Source organism: Anas platyrhynchos, chromosome 8, assembly GCF_047663525.1.
Source record: "Anas platyrhynchos isolate ZD024472 breed Pekin duck chromosome 8, IASCAAS_PekinDuck_T2T, whole genome shotgun sequence".
Classification (NCBI taxonomy): domain Eukaryota; kingdom Metazoa; phylum Chordata; class Aves; order Anseriformes; family Anatidae; genus Anas; species Anas platyrhynchos.
Window position 1 is genome coordinate 30,249,945 of NC_092594.1, and position 17,605 is coordinate 30,267,549.

A 17,605-nucleotide genomic window follows, 5' to 3' on the forward strand; every position below is an offset into this window, starting at 1 on the left:
GCCCAGCACCAGGCCGTGGTCAGAGTTTTTGCCGGTTATCGAGCTGCAGATGGTGCTGATAAAACTTGAGGAGGAAACAGGGAACCCTGGCAGCTGCCAGGGCTCGGAGGACCTCTGCTGGCACCGGCACTGCAGGGCAGGCTGCTGGAGGCTGACCCAGAAGACAACCAGCCATGAACCACCAACCCTCCTTGGCCAGGCTGTTCCTCAAGAAACACACCCAAAGGAGGAGATTTGGGCCAAAAGTCCCCAGGTTCAGGCTTTCAGCAGTGGCAGAGAGCTGCAGGAATTCCCTCGTGCCTCCATCAGTCGCTGTGACCCTGAGGACAGCCCTCCAACAAAACACCCGAGGCCCAGCAGCTGTGCAATGTTTATTCTTGAAAAAATAATTCGATTCAGAAAGCCCTGGGGATGCCCTCGGCCCCAGCCCGACCACAGCTGCCAAAGGGGAGCCTCGCAGGAGGAAGGGGAGCACCCAGCAGCCCGGCACACGCAGAGGGAAGGGATGAGGAGCTTGAAGTGCCCCGAGCCCTGCAGGACAGGGAGCAGCACAGAGCGGACCTGGAGCCATTCCCTGCCCCTGGGACCAGCATCTCCCAGCCTCAGGCTGAGCCCTGCCAGCTAAAAAGGGAAGGGGGCGTTGGGGTGAAGGGAAAAGGGGCCTTGGGAAGCAAGGTGCCAAGGGGAGGGCAGCAGAGCAGAGACAGCGAGGTTTCTCCAAAGCAGCGCCGGGGAACAAGTGGCTTTCCCACTGAGGAAGCTCAGGCCCTTCCCCAGAGCGGGTAACGGACCTGCTTCTATTAAACACAATTAATAAAATAATAAAAAAAAGCCCAGCCACATCCATCACCCTGGGAAGGGCAGCGCTGGGGGTGGCAGAGCGAGGAAGGGGTCAGCCCGAGCCCCGGGGCCGGTACCGTGAAGTCTCAAGGGTGCCACCCTGCACCCTGGGGACACGTGTGCCACCTCCTGCCTCTGTCCTGTGCCCACACAGGGACCAGTTGGGGCAGAGATTTGCTGGGTTCAACATTATTTTCCTACCCTGGGCAAGGAAGGAGGAGGTGAACAGAGAGGATGGCGCCAGGGGAACGAGGCAGAAGCCTTCCAGCTCTGCCTCCTGGCAGGCTGAGGGCTGCTGGCTCTCCACGCTACGTTCCTGCTACCTTCCCCCAAGCAATAAATAAATAAGTTACTGTAGTGTAGGCCCCAGCAGGCGCTGGGGTTGTGCTCCCGGGGGGCCCTGGCACTCGGTTCACAGTGAGAAAAGGAAGGGGACGAGCCCCTGGCCCACGGGGAGCTGCACCCCAGGGCCCAGCCCTCGCACCCCCTCCCTGTGAGCGCAGGGAAGGGGCTGAGCAGCAAACCCAGCTGCTGGCACAGCAGGCGAGCCAGAGCAGCCCTGCACAAGGGGCAGAGAAGTGATCTCCTGCCTCACGGATGAAGCAGGGAGGTGCACGGAGCAGGGGACTAGGGCTGGCCCTAGTGAGGGGAGGGGTGTTAGTACCATGGGGCTGGGGAGGGGGCCTGGGGTCCATCCTAAGGCACAGGAAGGGGGACAGGGACCCCCCTCCCTCTCCCTCTAGCAGAGGGTGTACCACAGCCAGGAGAACCAGGCTGCCCCTCCTGGATCCGCTCGCAGCATCCCTGCTGGCATCGTACCACAGTAAGGGGGGGTTCAGGGGAACATCTCCTCCCCGTCCTCAGCGGGAGCTGGGGTACCTGACAGGGAGGAGAGGCCCGGTGCAGTACCACGGGCAAGGACCACGCCACGCCACAGCGTTTCCTCTCTCCAGGAGCAGCTGCTGGAGAGCCCAGCTCCATCCTGCCTCTGCAGCTGGGGGAGTTTCCCCCCCTTGCTGCTCCCATCGCGCTCTGCAAGGCACTTTCACCCCCAATCCCCACGGAGGAGGTGGGTGAGGGTGGGCTGAGCTGCGGCGCAGAGCGGGGTCCTCCTCCCTCCGCAGCCCTCTAGGGCTCCCAGAACTGCAGGGAAAGGACAGGGGCACCCACCCGTCCTCGTGCTGGGGACAGGGTGCCCCCTGCGTGCCCACAAGTCCAGCTCCTCCTCAGCATTCCCTTCTGCCTCCATAATTCGTCGTGGCCCAAGCAGAGAGACGTCCGACCCAGTCTTCAAGGTGCAGGAAAAAGCAGCTGGAAAATCCCTTCTTCACCACCGTGCTCGCTGCGGGGGCAAGAGTTAATAAATAACACCCAGCCGGTGGGCTGCAGCGCTTGGGCAGGAGCAGGCTGCCTTCCTGGGAGCAAAAATAGGAGCAGAGGTGTTCCTAAAGGGCTCTCGCAGCCCCCACTGAGCACTGCCTTCCTCCAAACCTTGCCCAGCCAGGGGGCAATGGGAGCAGCATTAGTAAAGAGTCTGTGTTAAAAAAAATGTTCCTGGGACGATGGGGGTGGCATGTCTACGGGGAAGCACCCTGCCCCTGCGTGAGGGAGAGGGAGATTGTGACAGGGGGCTGGAGGCAGCCCCAGATCTCGTTTTGAGGCCTGAAATGGGAGTTCACGTCCAGCCACCAGCCTCCAAGAGCCGCTGCCAACTCAGTCTCTGCACCGGGGGGGTCTCTATCCTCTCCTGGCCCCCCCTCACTTCCCACAGCTGCCAGCCTCACGTCTGCTCCGCTGCAGCTACTGCTGGCACTGCCGCCGCCCCCTCCTCCTTGGCAGGCGGCTCCATGTAGATGGGCACCACTGAGGAGGGCTTCTTGGACCTGCAGGTGAGAAGGATGGGTGAGAGCTGGCACCAGCAATGCCAGGAGCTCCCAAAAAGCGAGCTGAAACAGAAGCAGGTGGCAGGGGACGGTGCCAGGGGGTGTTACCCAGGTTGCTGTGTCCCCAATACTCACGAGTAGGGGGAGGCAGGGACCCCCACGACCAGGAAGTGGTTTTTCTTGCGGAAGAGCCGCCACAGCCCCTTGTGGTTCCCGCGGACGTCCAGGTCCCAGATGTGGAGGCACTAGGGTGGAGGGGAGGGAGGGAAGAAGAAGCATCAGGGCCTGGGGACAGATGCAACGCTCCGGTGTCCCCCAGCGAGGGAAGAGCCACCCCCCAACCCTCACCAGGACACAGCAGAGAGGGAAGGGCAGCTTGGTCAGGGCAACACACCTCCACCTCAAGAAAAACAGCCAGGTGTTTTCTAGCAATGCTGAGATCAGTGCACGGGGAGGATGTCCTGTGCCAGGGCCTCACCTTGGCGAGCTGAGTCCAGGTGGTGAAGTCTGCTTCCTGCTCCATCTTGATGAACATGACGTACACCTTGCCCTCCGTGTCGGGCACAAAGGAGTCCTCACAGGGGTTCTTGCTGTGGTCCAAGACTTCAGCCTCACTGTGAAAACAGAATGGGGAGTGAGAAGGCAACCTGCTTCCTGCCTGTTCCGCTGCAGGGTGCTTCACACACGCTAGCAGTGGCTGGGGCCATCTCCACCCCTTTTTTCCATCCTAGCTGGTCCACCTAGTGGGTCCTCTGTGGATTCCCACCCTCCCTGCAGGCACTTACCCCAGGAGCCGATGAATTTCAGTCTCATAGGCATCTTTTCTCAAGCTGTTGAAGACAGAGCACAGAGACCAAGGCAAAGTCAGAGGGTTTGATAAGCAAGGACCATCCCCAAGTGATCCAAATTAAAAACTACCCCATTGTAACACTAAAATGCAGGTTGGAGACAATGGATGGAGAACAGGGACTGCCACACATCCTTGCAGGACGTGGCAGTAAAAATGTGACCTTTCAGTGTTTGCCAGGCCAGCTTTGAACTGCCTCCAAAGCATCCATGTCTTTGGGAGAAAATAAATAGAGAACAAAACCAAAACCCACACAGGGCTGATTGCTTGCACCTTGATAGGTCTAAGCTTCAAGCCACGCTTGGAAGATCAGGCACCTGATCAGTGAAGACAAGTATTAGGGACAGGTGGCTGACCCTCAGTGGGGCTGGGGTCTCACAAACAAGAAGGAGGGGTGCCTTATGCCCAGGCTGCTTCTGGGCTCCCCGGAACATGGCTTAGCTGAACACAACCTCGCAGAAAACACTGCAAGGATTCATCCAGAGGCACCAATGTGCTGTGACTGGAGGTGACCGATGGTGGTTGTGCCACAAGGGAGATGTTCTCAGCACATGCAACTGTTTCATCCAGACCTTTTTCTGACCAGTACTCACCTCTCCACATTTTTAAGCTGGACATTCGGAACCGTGTTGAACTTGTGCTTTTTGAAATAGGCTTCCTGGTAGAAAGAGGGAGAGGACGGGAAGAAAACAGGGTTTGGTCGGGAGACAGCAGCACTGGGACGTCACCTCAAGCATGTCCACTACTACCTGGAGAGCTGACTGGGCTCAGAGCTCAGCACCAGGACAGGCCCTGGCAGAGGTCACTCACGTGGAAGTAGCCGTTCATGTTGAGCCCCACGATGCCGAAGTGGTAGGAGCGCGAGATGTCGGGGATGATGCACTCCCGGCCCTTCCGCTGCTCCGGCATCCGCATCCACATGTCCCAGTCCCAGAGCTGGAGAAGGGAAACTGCTGCTTATGCTCACATTTGGGGACATCACTCAATAAAATGGCTGTAGAGGAACCCTTCTGGCTGCCCTAACAAGCTCCAGACCCCACAGCCCAGCTTGCTGGGGCTGTTCCAGCCAGCTCTGTGGCTGGTTACGTGGTCCTCATGTTAGTGCCTATCCCAAATCCATCCTGCTTGGGCATCCTTCACAGGAGAAGCTCAGGAAGAGCCAGGGCCCCTCCAAGAGCTGTACCCACAGGGATGAAGCGATGATCATGGACTGCTAATATGCAAAAATGTGGGTGCAGAAGACAAAGCCCCTCGAGGATACTCACCTTCTCTGGCGTTGGCCACTTGGGCTCCAGCTCATCCTTGTACAGGCTCTTCCGGAGCACCCAGCCCAGGCCCGGCATGGTCTCCACACGGTACAGGAGCGAGGGGTCCTCAGCTGTGTGCTCGTAGCCCTGTGACGTTATGGGGAGCAGTCAGCACCCTGAATGCATCCCTACCCCTCCAAAAAAAGGAGAAAACTTGCCCCATGGAAACACCCAGCACTGGAAGAAGCGGTCTGACACTGGGAAGCACGGAGCAGGGACAGGATGGAAATTTGCAGGGGCACTTCTGAATGGTATAGGGCTGGGGACACAATCAGGCTGATGGTGCTGGGGGAAACCTACTTTACAGAGAGCACTCAGACCCCAGACTTAGGAACAACAAAGGGCACAGCTGTCCCTGCTCCACCACCTCCCCCCGACCCACCTGGTCGTTCCACGCCGAGATGCAGTACAGGCTCTCGTCCTCCTCCAGTAGGTATATGGACTGGCTCAGAAAGCTGAGGAAAGAGTCACCCAGCTCGTGGTCAGATCCTTCCCGCAGACAAACAGAGGCAAATTCTCCACCAGGGAATGAGCCATCCCCAACTGCTGGGACTGTTTAACCCATCTCTTGGGCCAAAATGGCTGATGCCGGCATACGTACATGTGCAAAACAGGTCAGTGGCTCAAAAATAAACAAAAACAAACAAAAAAGGACAAAATTCACAAAATTCCAGATGCTGAAGTGCCCCTGCACCGAGTCCAAGGGACAGTGAATTCAATAAGCAGCCTCCATGCAGGCAGAGCTCACAGCTGTTGGCTAGGGACTGCCTAGCCCCAGCCAGGTGAGCTACATCGTGGCAGGGATCTGGCCTCTCCTGAGGCAGCCAGAGAGCTGCAATGAAACGCCCCTGAACAGAATCTCAGTGACCTGCAGCTTTACCTGAAGAAGTCAACAGAAATGTCAAGGTCTTCCTCCAGAACCACGGCAAATTTGGCATCCTGTAGGGCAAGGCAAGATGTCAGAAGGATGGAAAGGACCAGAAAAGAGCAGAGACACCAAGCAGCACCCCCTGGTTGTGCTGCTCCCTGCCCCACAGGACCAATTCCAGCTCCTGTGGGAGAGGCTATCACAGATGCCACTCTCCCACGGCAGCTCTGTGCTGCCTCACTTCCCAGGGCAAGCAGATAGACAGAGGGCAGAGGTCCCACTCACCGGGAACAGGTTGAAGGTTGCAGTCAGGCTGGCTTTGTAGTGCTGCAAGAACAGACACATCATTGCCTGTGTTAGAATCAGCACCTGGACCACAGGGAGGGGCAGCCTGGCACGGATGTGGGGCTAAGCCTGCCTCCCTCAAATACCATCCCAAGGAAAAGCTCCCCTGGGGGTTGGGAAGGGTCTCACCTGGGAAACTCTGGCATTTTTAATGCTGATGGGAGTGTGCTGGATTCCGGAGAGGCCAAACAGCTCCACAACATCCATCGGCTCCTGCAGTGGGAATGCAGAGAGGCTTCACATGTGTGGGGTTAGCCACATTCTCCCCACCCTCTGCCACAGCGTCAGCTCCCTGGAACAACAGCAGCATGCCAATCTCCTCTGTGTAGCTGTCCTCCTGGGGGCAAATGAGGCTCCAACTGCTGCTGTGCTGAAGACCCCACTGCAAGGAGCTCACCAAACCATCTTGGTCCCTAAGCCCCTAAATTTCACTAAGCCCTGCCACAAATTTCTGTTAGACTCACTAATTTAAATACCCAAACTTACACCCAAAGAGTATCTAAAAGGTCTCAAGTTTCCAGTTCCCCATGGCCAGTGCAGATACAAAACAGGTATGTCCAGGAACATCTTCCAGCTGATTAGAATCAAGACCACAACCAACTCCACTTCCTCCCACGGTTGCCAAGGACTCTCTGTCCAAGCACATTCTCACTGGGGTCAGAACTAATCTGCACTTGGGCTGAATTACCTCCGCTCCTAGAAGGCCCCACCAAAACCTTCTCCATCTTCCTAGTATCCACCACGGCAGCTCGAGCATCCAAGCTGCCCCCTCGCAGCAGAGGGATACTGCTCCAGTTGCCATGGCAATGGTTACTGCTATCTTTAACCACTCTGATGCACTGCAGTAACAGCCTGCACAAACACACCGGCTGCCCCAGCCCCATAGCTTGGGGAGAACTGCCCTGGGCAACTGGGAGCACATCCTGCTGCCACAGAGCCAGGCTTGCAGTGGGACTCTCTAGTGTGTTAGAAGGTTGAGCTGATGGGAAAGTCTTTGAACTCTCAAGAAACAGCTCTCCTCTACCAAGCCACAGCTTCCAGTGGCTTTTTTTCCAAGCCACTGTTTTCACAGCCTTGTGAAAACAGGCTTTTTTAGGGTTTCATGACTCCAGACTTTGCAAAGAAGCAGTTGAGGAGCACCCTCATAGCAGGAGGAAGGGTGAAGGGGCTCATAGCCTGCTAAGGACTAGGGTAGCACCACATTCCCTCAGCTGGGGGACCAAAGACCTGTTTACAGGGACCCCAGGAGTGTTCTCACCTCGTAGTACCCATCAATGAAGACCGTGATCATGCGAGGATTGACGCCCTGAGCTGACAGCAAGGAGCGCAGCATCCTGGGGAGAAACCGAGGGGCCTGAGCACAGCACGGTCCCCGTGGGTCCAGGCCACTCTGCACAGGGGTATGGATTCCTTGGGGTGGGGAAAAGGACACAGGATCCAAATGCTCTCCCCTTTCCCATGGCCAAGGACCCTGGGATCTGTCCCAGAAGCTTTACCCACGTTGTCTGAGCAGCAAGAGGGCTGAACCAAGCCTGACCTCGTGGCAAAGAGCAGCCAAGTCATGCCCCCAGAGCGGTTACCTGTACAGGTAGTTGGGGCGGTTCCCTGCAATAACAGCTACAGGCACGTCGAAGACTTTGTTGTCTTTGAGCTGGAAGAGAAAAACGTGTGTGAGTGTGCGTGGAGACTTCTGTTCAAACCTGTCATTGCTGTATTAAGGACAGCCCCTTCCCCATCGCCCCAGTGTCTTCTTCCTACACTGCCAGGGGCTAAGGGCTTGCCCAAGGGCAGTCATCACCACTCAGCTGCTGTGCAGGAACACGGCTCTACTTCTGAGCTGCCTGTGGTCCTGCCTGGCCCTCCCTCCTGGAGCCTTCTTGCTGCTCTGCCCCGTACTCACAGGATCAGGGTTGAATTCAATGGGTGTGGGGTCTTTGCAGCTGCAGACGCTGCCGTAACCTTCCACTTTGCTGCAGAACCTCCTCCGGCGGCGGTTCAGCTCCGTGTCAGGCCAGTGGCACTCAGCATCTGGAGGCAGCATGGAGAAAAAAGGATTCCTCACCCCACGGCCTCACCTCGTGTACTCCAGGCTGCCACTCGGATGGCTCGCCCTGGGCTCAGCTATCACCAAACCAGTGCTTGTTGCTGTGAACAAGCATCACACTCCCACTGCATGGCCTCTCTGAGGCAGCAACAGGCCTTGTTTGAGGCCAACAGTCAGAAAAGGCTGGATCAGGCCTCGTTTGGAGAGCTGACAAGTGGCCACAACATGCACCCAGTCCCTCACCCTAACCTTTCCCTACGATCACACCTGAAACAGCCACAGAAGCAGGCAGAAGGGAAGCTGGTGCCATTATAAGTTATCATCCCATCTCAAACAGCCCTAAAGCCATTCTGTGATGTTGCTAACACACCCACGGCTCTGACTCGAAAGCACCAAGAACCGTGGGCAGACGTTCTCCAGAGACACCCAGCGCCGCAGAGCAGATTTTATTTCCCTACCTTCCACAGATGTCAGGTGGACTTCTGTCTTCAGCAGCACAGGGTCGCCCCACGTCGAGAGGGCAGGAGACTTGGCGTGCTTCTCCCCGTACACTTCCCCTGGAGAAGGGACACGGCATCAGGACAGGCTTGAAGAGTCAGTTCCCATCGTGTCAAGGCATGAGCAGAGCTGCAGCTCAGGGCGGTGACTTAGCATCCTGCCCTTGGCTGTTGGGGAGCTGCTAAAGGGAAATGCTCTGCCTCTGTCCCCTCCCTCACCCCCAGAAATGGGGCTGTCCACTCTTCTGTGACTCGTTGTCTGCTCATAGAGCATTTTGGGGATGGGCTGGGTTTGTCTTCACCTATGAAGGAGCTACAAACACTCTCCTGGCTAAGTGTTAACCTCTCTTACCTCCCTTCTTCCCCACAAACGTCCACATGTCTCTCCAGCTCAGGAACGGTGCAACTTGGCTCCCCAGGCTCTTCAGGACATTCTTGGCTGTGTCCTTGAGGTGAAAGGAGCCTTCATCCTGGAAGGAAACACAACCCTGCAGCTGAGGTCCGTGTACCAGAAGAGCCATCAATACCAACGAGACACAGGGCCCATTTCCACCCTTGAAACATCTGAGCCAGAGAAATTCCAAAGCAGGTTCCCAAGATCTCCACACCACTAAACCTACTGGTTGTTTCACCACGACCTACGGGCAGGTCAGAGGAGTCAGACTCCTGTTTCCTTAAGAGCACGCTGTTCTCCAGCAGGGACAGTGTCTGCCAATACTTCACACCTCTGAACCTGCCACCTTGGGAGCACGGCGCTGTTCACAGAGTGGCCCAGAGCCAGCACAGCCCACCCCCATAAACAGCCTGGAGCTGGCACAGAACACCACCCGGAAAGGTCCCACTGCATCCTTGTATTTCATCCTCCACCTTGCTTACACCTGCAAGTTCTGATACACTTTTTTTGCCCTCCAGCCTTACTGGGCACACAGCAGTAACCAACCAGGGAGAGTGAGAGGACGAGGGAGGTGCCCAACCAGGGAGACACAGCACAGCTGGGAATGCGACATTTCGCTCTGGGAACGCCCAGTGACATTCAAATGTCCAGCTTGAGGGCGTCCTGATTCGAGGTGACATCTTCTGTTGACACTTAATGTCACCTACCTTAATAGTGAAGATCAGGATTCGGCCCCGGGCAACCATGTTGAGGAAGAGTACCATGGCTTCGTCTTCATGAGGAGAGTAGGTGTCAAAGACCCTCTTGGCCATCACGTGACCCTGTTGGCATTCAAACACAGACACATCTTAAATTTTATATAATCAGGACAGGCGGGAATATGGCAATCTGCCCTGGAAGTCTCAGATCCAGAGCAAAATGATGAGTTCATTTTCTGATACACCAAGGAGCAAGTCCCCAGGCAGGCTCTGCCTTCTTGCAGCACACGAGGTACTAAGGGGCAGCTTCAGTCAATCCCATGACTCCTTCCTGCTCCCCAGTGACATTCCTCTTGGGGTTCACCTTTCTCCCAGTCTAAACTGCCCAGGAAACCAGTCAAAGCCTTTCTGAGCTCGGCAAGCACAAGAGAAACACCGCATTGCACTCTGGCATCTGGAGGCAAACTGGTATTCAGTCTTCTCTCCTGGCTGCCCGTCTCCTCACACTCCCAACAGTGAGACAGGGAGGGAAAACCCAGCTCATGGAGAAAAGCCCCACGCAGCCACGCAGGGATGCTTTACCGTAGCCTGGTTTAAGACGATGACGTGGATCCCTCTGCCCTGCTCACGAGCCTCATCTTCCAGGACCTGCAGGTGGAGAAGTGATGAGAACCAGAAGCCAGCTCCCCTTATTCCCTGCCCATTTTGCACAGCAGGACCCCAAACCAAGGCAGGTCTCTGTGCCTTCTGGTCAGCCACAGAAGTGCTCTCACTGCCTGGGGCCACAGCGTCACCCGTTCAGCCCCATCCTCCCGCTCACCGTCGTTCCATCCACAGCCACGTAGACCTTTGACCTGCTGGAGTACACCTCGACATCCAAGACCTTCTTGTTGCTCACAGGGTGCCTAGGGACCTCCATGTTCAGCAGCTCATCATCTACAGGGGAAGAAAGCCCAGTCTCAACCAGCCCAAGCACCTCTGGCTTGGCTGAGCCCAGCCAAACCCCCAGCTCCCCAAGCCATGGGTCAGAACCTAAGGGGAAAGCAAGTGAAGGAAATCCAACAGAGCAACAGGTCTGCCCCCTTGCAGACCTCTGCAGCCAAAAGAGTTGAAGCCCTGAGTAGTCAGACGAGGAACATCAACATCCTTTTCTATTTTTTGTTAAACCCACAGGCGCAGACCTGTCTTTCATGCTGTAGCTGGTCACGTTTCCCCAGACTTAAGGAATTACTTCCTGCCCCTCACCGTAATCCTGTGCAGACTCCTCTTCCTCCTCATAAGCAGCTCTCCGGGTGTCCAAGATCAGTTTGATGTTCACGATCACAGTTACAAGCAGGAAGAGGACAGCTCCTGTCTGCAATGCAGGATGCTTTGTGTTAGCAACTTGCAGCAACCCCAAACTCAGGCCACCTCCCTGGCAGACCTGCAGGGCACCCCAAGATGATCTGCCAAGGGATCTTCAGTACCATTGCCCCCTTCCTTCTTTTTCAGACACAGAGTAAAGCAGAAACTATTCCACACCCAGAGGACCTTTTTTAAGACAGAAAGACTTGGACCACGAAGATCCAGTGGTGGGAAATCATCAACCTGCAAGTGGAAGCTGCAAGATCCCAAGAGGATGGCCGCAGAGTTGCGGCGCTGCCTGGGGTACAGGACAGCCTGGGTTTGAAGGCAAGGCCTCAGCTGACACCTTCACACCCAACACTGCCACAGAGCTGCCAGCAGCGCCTGCCTGAAAGATTGGGCCTGATCCCAAGGACCCTGAGCAGTCTCCTTCGCCAGGGAGCCCTCACGAGCCTTTGTCCCCCACAGGCAAACACAAAACCTTCCCCTTCTCCTTCCCTCAGTCACTGACTGCTAAATTTCACCACACTCCACTCACTGTGGGAATAGCTCCATTTGTGCAGCTCCATGGGCAAACCCTCCCCGTCCTTATACCCCCAGATGTCCCCTGGGATGGCAGCTCAAATACAGATTAGCAGTTTTGTGGTACAGGTGAGCAGGCCCGTGGCTTTTGTAGACAGCAGCTACCTCTGGGGCACAAGATCCTGTTACTCAGTCCTATTTTCTGTCTGCCTGTTGTGCCTTATACCAGACTTGGTTTGCAAATCATCTGGCAGGAATGGTTTCCCACTGCGGGCAGAGCCCTGCAGCACTCAGCACACGTACAGAACCAGGAGGGAAGGCATCAGCTGAGCGTGATTTTTTGCTAAGTCTCCCAAGGAAGCCTGAACAGCTTTATCTTCTGCCTTATCCACTTAATAATCCATTTGCAGCTGGAAGGTGCTGTTAGATGTAGCAGACCCCTTCATGCAGCAGCAAAAAGCCACTGGGGTGGATTTTCTAGGAGCAGCTTTGGCTTCCCCAGCATGTCAGCTCATCCAGGCCTCCTGTCAGACCCCCCTCCACCCGTGCAGCTGCCCCACGAGCCTCCAAACCCCACAGATTCACCTCCCTCACCCACCCCGGGCGGCTCACCTGGCACAGCTTCCTCAGCGCCCGCTGGTTCATGAGCTTGTACTTCCAGGCCAAGTACCAGCTCCGCTTCTTGTGGGGCTTGACGGCGGCGGCGTTGGGCTTCCACTCCTCCATCCTCACGGGGGGGGGGGCGGACAGAGGGACGAGGGTCAGGAGGAGGCGCTGGGCTCCTCACGCGGGTCCATGGGGGCTCCCTGCGGGGACGGGGTGGGCACAGGCTGAGCCCCAAACCCCCTCCCCTGCACAAACAGAGCCTGGCAGCCCCCCTCACCCCCTCCTCACACTAATAAACCACCTGCACGGGGAGCAAGGAGAACCCCCGAGCCCCAGGGCCTCCTGAGGGCCCCCCCAGTGCTGCGGGACGGCCCCGACCCCCCCGCGCTGTGGCGCCCAGGCCCGAGGCCTAGGCCGGGGCGGCCGGGAGGAGGCCTCAAGAGGCGCAGCAGCGGGCCCAGCCCCCCCGGTGTCGGCTGTGGGGTGCGTGAGGACACCTCAAAGCCCCTTCAGGGCGCGGGGCCGCGTCCCGGAGCTACTCACGGCGAGCCGGGGGCCGGGGCCGGGCCCGCTCCGCTCCGCGCCCCGCTGGGCGCCGCCGCCGCCCCCTCAGCACCGGCGGGGCCGCGCCGCTTCCGGCGCCGCAGAGCGCCGCGAGACGGGGGGGCGGGGCCTCGCTTAGCCCCGCCCCCTTCACGGCTGCGGCGGGAGGGGGCGTGGCTTGTGAAGGAGTGGGCGTGGTTTAAGACAAAGCGGGCGTGGTCTGTGGGGAAAGTGGGCGTGGTTTAGGGAAAAGTGGGCGTGGTTTATGGGAAGAGGGCGTGGCTTAGGAAAGGGGGCGTGTCCCCGGTGACAGCGCCGCCCGGGGCCGCCGCCCGGTGCCGCCCGCATGGAGCTCGGCGGGGAGGCGCTGCCCGCGGAGCTGCGGGAGCTGGCGGGGAAGCTGGGCCGCCGGCCGCCCGCCGGGCTGCTGCGGGGGCTGCGGGCAGAGCCGCCCCTCCCGGTGCCGCTCCCGGTGCCGCTCCCGGTGCCGGTTCGCGGAGCCCGCCCGCCGCTCGCCGATCGCCTCCGGGCGCTCCGCGTGGAGCTGGTGAGTGCCGGGCACCCCGCCGGGGGTGGGGAGCGGCGCTTCGGTAGGGAACGGGGGGATAAAGGGAGCCCCCCGGGAGCGGCGGGGGGGCGGTGGGGAGGCCTCCGGGGTGGAACCGGGCGGCCCCGGTGCCCCCGCGCTGCGTGGCTGCACTGTGAGCCGGGGGGGAAGGTCCAGAGCCCGGCGGCTGGGAGGAGGAGGAGGAGGAGGAGGAGGAAGAGGAGGAGGAGGAGGAGGAGGAGGAGGAGGAGGAGGAGGAGGAGGAGGAGGAGGAGGAGGAGGAGGAGGAGGAGGAGGAGGAGGAGGAGGAGGAGGAGGAGGAGGAGGAGGAGGAGGAGGAGGAGGAGGAGGAGGAGGAAGAGCCGGGCGCTTTCCCTTCCCATCCCCGCCCCGCACAGCCCCGCCACCCGCACCCCAAAACCGGGGGGCAGCCGGGATGCCGGGGGTCCCCATCCCCCCCCGCCCCGTCCCCATAGCCCCCTGTCCCCAAGCAGGACCCGAAATGTCCCCCCCGTGGGCGCAGCGCCACGCCTGCCCCCCCCCCCTCCTCGCCGCAGCCCGGCGTGGGCGGCGAGGGGAGGAGGCAGCGAAATCCTACATTTTCCCCGACCCAAATGGGTTGTTTTGTCCTCAGGGGAACGATCCCGCCCGTGGGAGGGACGGGGAGAGGGTTTAGGGGCGAGGAGCGCATCCTGCCCCGCTGCTGGGCTGCCCTTTGGTGCCCTTGGGGACGGAGGTGGCGCTTGGCAGGGTGGAAATCCTAATTGCAGCCTCGTCCCCACAGCCTTTGGCCAGTTTCCTCCCGTTGCCCCAAATCTGTCAGTCCTGGAGGGAGAAAACACCAACACCGTGGGTCCTACTGGGTCGCTGCCCCCTTTTAGGAAGGGACATTTCAAGAGGATGGGATGGGATGGGATGGGTTGTCCTGTGTCCCCCAGTCCCGTGCCATGCACCGGGCACCGCGGTCACCACTTGCAGGGACAGGGACCTATGGGGCAGCTGGCTTCTTGTAGGATCTTGTAGGATCTTGTAGGATCTTGTAGGATCTTGTAGGATCTTGTAGGATCTCGGTGTCCTTCCACGCTGCCCTCACCTGGATGCTTGCAGGGGTGCAGCGGCAGGGTTCAGGCTGGCCCGAAATCTCAGCAGACCAGCCAGGGACATGAAATCTGGGGAGCATCCCTCATCACCAACCCATCCCTTAATTTGGGGTGGCTTCTGGCCTCAGAGCCCTGCTCCCCCCTCACCTCCCCACCTGCTGCAGCTGGATGTGATGGAGAAAAACGCAATTTTGGGGGACATCAGCAGCTCCCAGGCTGCCTCGTCCAGCGCGTCCCCCCCCCGTGCCAAGGCCAGATGCTTTCGGAGCGTGCGGAGAGGTCCGTCGGAGGCGGTTTGTGAAATAACTTGCCTAGAAAGGAAGTTTCTGCAGCTCGCAGCTGGCTCCTGCCCCAGCCTGGGCTGGCTGCAGCGCTCTCATCCCTTCAGAATTTATTTATTTTTAAAAAAAAAATCCAGCCCGATGGGTCTGGGGAGGGGCAGGGGGTTGGTGTCGGGTCCCTATAGGCGTTCGCCCTTTTCCTCTGCATCCTCTGAGGCGTCGCGTGCCGAAATCTCTGTCCGGAGCTTTCCCAGGCTCCTTCCCCCGGTGGCTTTGTCCCGCTGCCAGCCGTGGGAGCGGAGCTGGGGCTCCCCGGAGACCCGCGGGGCACGCTCGGGGCAGCTTTTCCCTGGGCTGGGCTCACCAGCTCCCACACCTCCAGCTGGGATTTGCTTTTGGAGATGCTGCGCCCGCAGCTCCCCTCGCACCGGCCGCCCCTACCTGGGTTTCTCTCCCTTTCTCCCCCCCCCTTTTTGCCTTTTTATTCCCTTTCCTGGCAAAATATTTCCTCCCCGCGCAGGGGAAATCCAGTGGCTTTCGGCGGCGAGTATCGTAGGGCCAGGAATGTCTTGGCACGCCGGGCTTCCCGTTAGGAAACCAGATGTTGCTGCGGGAGCTCTGCGCAGAACTTCCCCCGGCCCCGCAGGGTGGGACCAGCGATAGGGACCCCGTAACCCCATGGTACCCCCCCCACGGCTCCAGGTTGGGCACAAAGAAGGGGCAGGATGGATGCTTTGGGTCTGATTTTTCTTGCATCTCAAAAAAAAGGTGATGTTTGGCTGGGATTTTGGGGAGGGATTTGGGTTTCGGGCATCCAGGGGATGCTCTGGGCTCAGATCTGGACCCACCCCGTGCCCACAGTTATTTCCTTGCCCCCATCCCCATGGGGCTGCCTGTGGATGGGGCTGGCTGCGTGGGTGCCACGAGTTATTAATCCTTGATAATGGGGTCCCCACGTCTCAGACAGGACCCCGGGGCTGAAATTTGGGGCTGTTGATCTCCAGGGACCGGGGATGGAGGAGGGCGAAGTGTGCCGTGCCCCTGCTGAGCCGTGCTCTCCATCTCTCCCCCTGTTCCCACCCCAAACCCAGGCTTACCTGCGGGCGGTGGACGTGAAGATCCTGCAGCAGCTGGTGCTGGTGAACGAGGGCATCGAGGCGGTGAAGTGGCTGCTGGAGGAGCGGAGCGCGCTGCCCAGCCGCGGCAGCAGCCTGGCCAGCAGTCAGTACAGCCTGGCGGGCAGCCAGGCGGCCTCGCGGCGGGGCAGCTGGGACAGCCTGCAGGACCCCCTCCCCGACAAGCTGGACAGCATTTCGGTCGGCAGCTACCTGGACACGCTGGCTGACGACCTGGACGAGTATTCCCAACACGCCCCCGAGCCTCCCGTCCGAGCCCCGGGGAGAGCCGAGCAGGATTGGGGCAGGATGGACCCCGAAAAAGCGCTCGGGAAGATGGAAAAGGGCAAAGCGGAGCACGAGTGGCCCCCCGGAGACCTCGCCCCGGAGCAGCAGCGGTTTGCCAAGGAGCCCCAAATGGCCAACGGGTACTTGGGCAAGCAGCCCGGCCCTTTGGAACCGGGCAAAGACCCCAAAATGCCAGCGGGGGCCGGGGAGAGGATGGGGAAGGCTCGGAAAGCCGAGGGTGACTCGGAGAGCTGCAAGCTCACCAGCAAACTGCACGCGGAGTACGACGCCCACTGGCGCTGGCTGCAGTCCCAGGACGACGTGACGTTCTTGTAGCCCCTCTGCCGGTCCTCACGCCCCCGGCCCCGCTCCCCTCATCGCCTGCTCTGCTTCCTTCGGCCCCGCTCGGGAGCGTGGTGTGGCTGGGAGGGGGGTCGGGGTGGCTGGGGGGTGGCCCCTCGTCCCTCCGAGCCCCCCGCGTGGGGACGCAGCTCGGAGGGGCCGGGTGCGGGCTGCCCGCCCCGTGGGCAGTTTGTGGGGAGGGAGGATGAGGTGGGTTCCCCTAAAATTAATCCTTTGCTCTGGGGTGAGCTGAGCGCCCCTGTTGGGCGTGCTTGTCTCCATCGCCCTCTCCAAGGCCAGCATCCCTCAGGTCTGACCTGCAGGATTTGGGGCCGCAGCACGTGGTCGATGCCAAAATCCCCTTCCCTGGAGGGGCAGGAGGTTTCTGTGCCCTGCAATGTGGTGGGGTGGGCACCGCGGCTGCTCCGTGGGGCTCTCTCAGTGCCCTACAGAGGAGGGATTTCGGCACAGATCTCCCCTCCCCGCGTGCCTGCAGAAGGGCAGAGCAAAGTGGGAGTTTCCTGATGTGTTTTGAGGCTCCTCCACCAGCGTGGATTTGCAGTGCCCCTGCCCCGGAGATGCCCTCTGTGCCCTTGGCTTCTTCCCGTGCCTTTCAGTGCCCGCCCGCTGTGCCCCCCAGCACCCCTGGCTTGCAGAGCATGGCTTGTGCTAGAGCTGTGCTGCCCCGGGCAGGATCTGCTCCCTCCAACAGGTGATGTGGGGAAGGACCTCAGCATCCCACAGCTTCATGGGGTGGGGGAACGAGCCTGGAAGCTCCTGGCCCCAGCTGGGTGCTGTGACAGCCGCCTGCTTGCCTCGGCGCAGGTTTTCCCCTCCATCTGTGAGCTGAATCCTGGCAAAGACCTTGCTCGTGGCTTCCCCCCGCGTAGCCACCACGTCCCCCGAGGTTGGCATCCCCGGCTTTCCCTCGAGCCCTGCATGCTGTGACCCCGCTGGGGGTCCCTGGGGGGGAACCTAAAGTCCTCCGGCATTGCTGAAACCGCTGTCGACAAAAATAGCTGGCTTAATAAATGGTTGCATTTCTCCAAGGCCGCACTGTTGGTGCTTTGGGGAGCTCACAGAGGTGTCGGGGGGGGGGCTCCTACCCCTGGTGGGAATGCCCTGGGGCCAGCCTCCCTGTCCCTGCTACCCACAGCCCCCGGAATAGGAGATCCCCCAAATCCAGACCTCGGA

General features: G+C 59.6%; 2 protein-coding genes across 3 annotated transcripts; one reads left to right on the forward strand and one right to left on the reverse strand.

Annotated features, from left to right (window-relative positions):
• Positions 1 to 358: 358 nt before the first annotated feature.
• On the reverse strand, positions 359 to 17,265 carry POMGNT1 (protein O-linked mannose N-acetylglucosaminyltransferase 1 (beta 1,2-)). Of its 2 annotated transcripts, XM_027462715.3 has the most exons (22): positions 12,739 to 12,882; positions 12,202 to 12,395; positions 10,969 to 11,077; positions 10,544 to 10,659; positions 10,306 to 10,371; positions 9,733 to 9,846; positions 8,984 to 9,101; positions 8,593 to 8,691; positions 7,991 to 8,118; positions 7,671 to 7,741; positions 7,349 to 7,424; positions 6,220 to 6,303; positions 6,031 to 6,072; positions 5,758 to 5,816; positions 5,260 to 5,332; positions 4,836 to 4,964; positions 4,381 to 4,506; positions 4,164 to 4,228; positions 3,509 to 3,553; positions 3,202 to 3,337; positions 2,859 to 2,968; positions 359 to 2,723 (listed from the first exon to the last, which is right to left on the reverse strand). In XM_027462715.3, the coding sequence occupies exons 2-22, from the start codon at positions 12,313 to 12,315 to the stop codon at positions 2,621 to 2,623; spliced, it is 1,983 nt and encodes a 660-aa protein (XP_027318516.1). In that variant the 5' UTR covers positions 12,316 to 12,395; positions 12,739 to 12,882; the 3' UTR covers positions 359 to 2,620. The 2 variants fall into 2 exon arrangements, with proteins under 2 accessions (XP_027318516.1, XP_027318517.1); XM_027462716.3 differs by lacking the exons at positions 12,202 to 12,395; positions 12,739 to 12,882 and adding an exon at positions 17,200 to 17,265.
• Positions 13,038 to 17,460, forward strand: LURAP1 (leucine rich adaptor protein 1). The gene is made up of 2 exons (XM_027462717.3): positions 13,038 to 13,285; positions 15,758 to 17,460. Exons 1-2 carry the CDS (start codon positions 13,085 to 13,087, stop codon positions 16,403 to 16,405), a joined length of 849 nt encoding a protein of 282 aa, XP_027318518.3. The 5' UTR covers positions 13,038 to 13,084; the 3' UTR covers positions 16,406 to 17,460.
• The last annotated feature ends 145 nt before the right edge of the window (positions 17,461 to 17,605 follow it).

Bases quoted from the DNA above. Each gene is read 5' to 3' on its own strand.
- POMGNT1 (XM_027462715.3), bottom strand. From the start codon at position 12,315: ATGGAGGAGTGGAAGCCCAACGCCGCCGCCGTCAAGCCCCACAAGAAG. The intron at 8,119-8,592 runs GTAGGGAAATAA...TGCTGCCTCCAG, and splicing joins CCACCTGACATCTGTGGAAG to ATGCTGAGTGCCACTGGCCT. The intron at 7,742-7,990 runs GTGAGTACGGGG...TTTCTCTTCCAG, and splicing joins TTGAATTCAACCCTGATCCT to CTCAAAGACAACAAAGTCTT.
- LURAP1 (XM_027462717.3), top strand. From the start codon at position 13,085: ATGGAGCTCGGCGGGGAGGCGCTGCCCGCGGAGCTGCGGGAGCTGGCG. The intron at 13,286-15,757 runs GTGAGTGCCGGG...CCCCAAACCCAG, and splicing joins GGGCGCTCCGCGTGGAGCTG to GCTTACCTGCGGGCGGTGGA.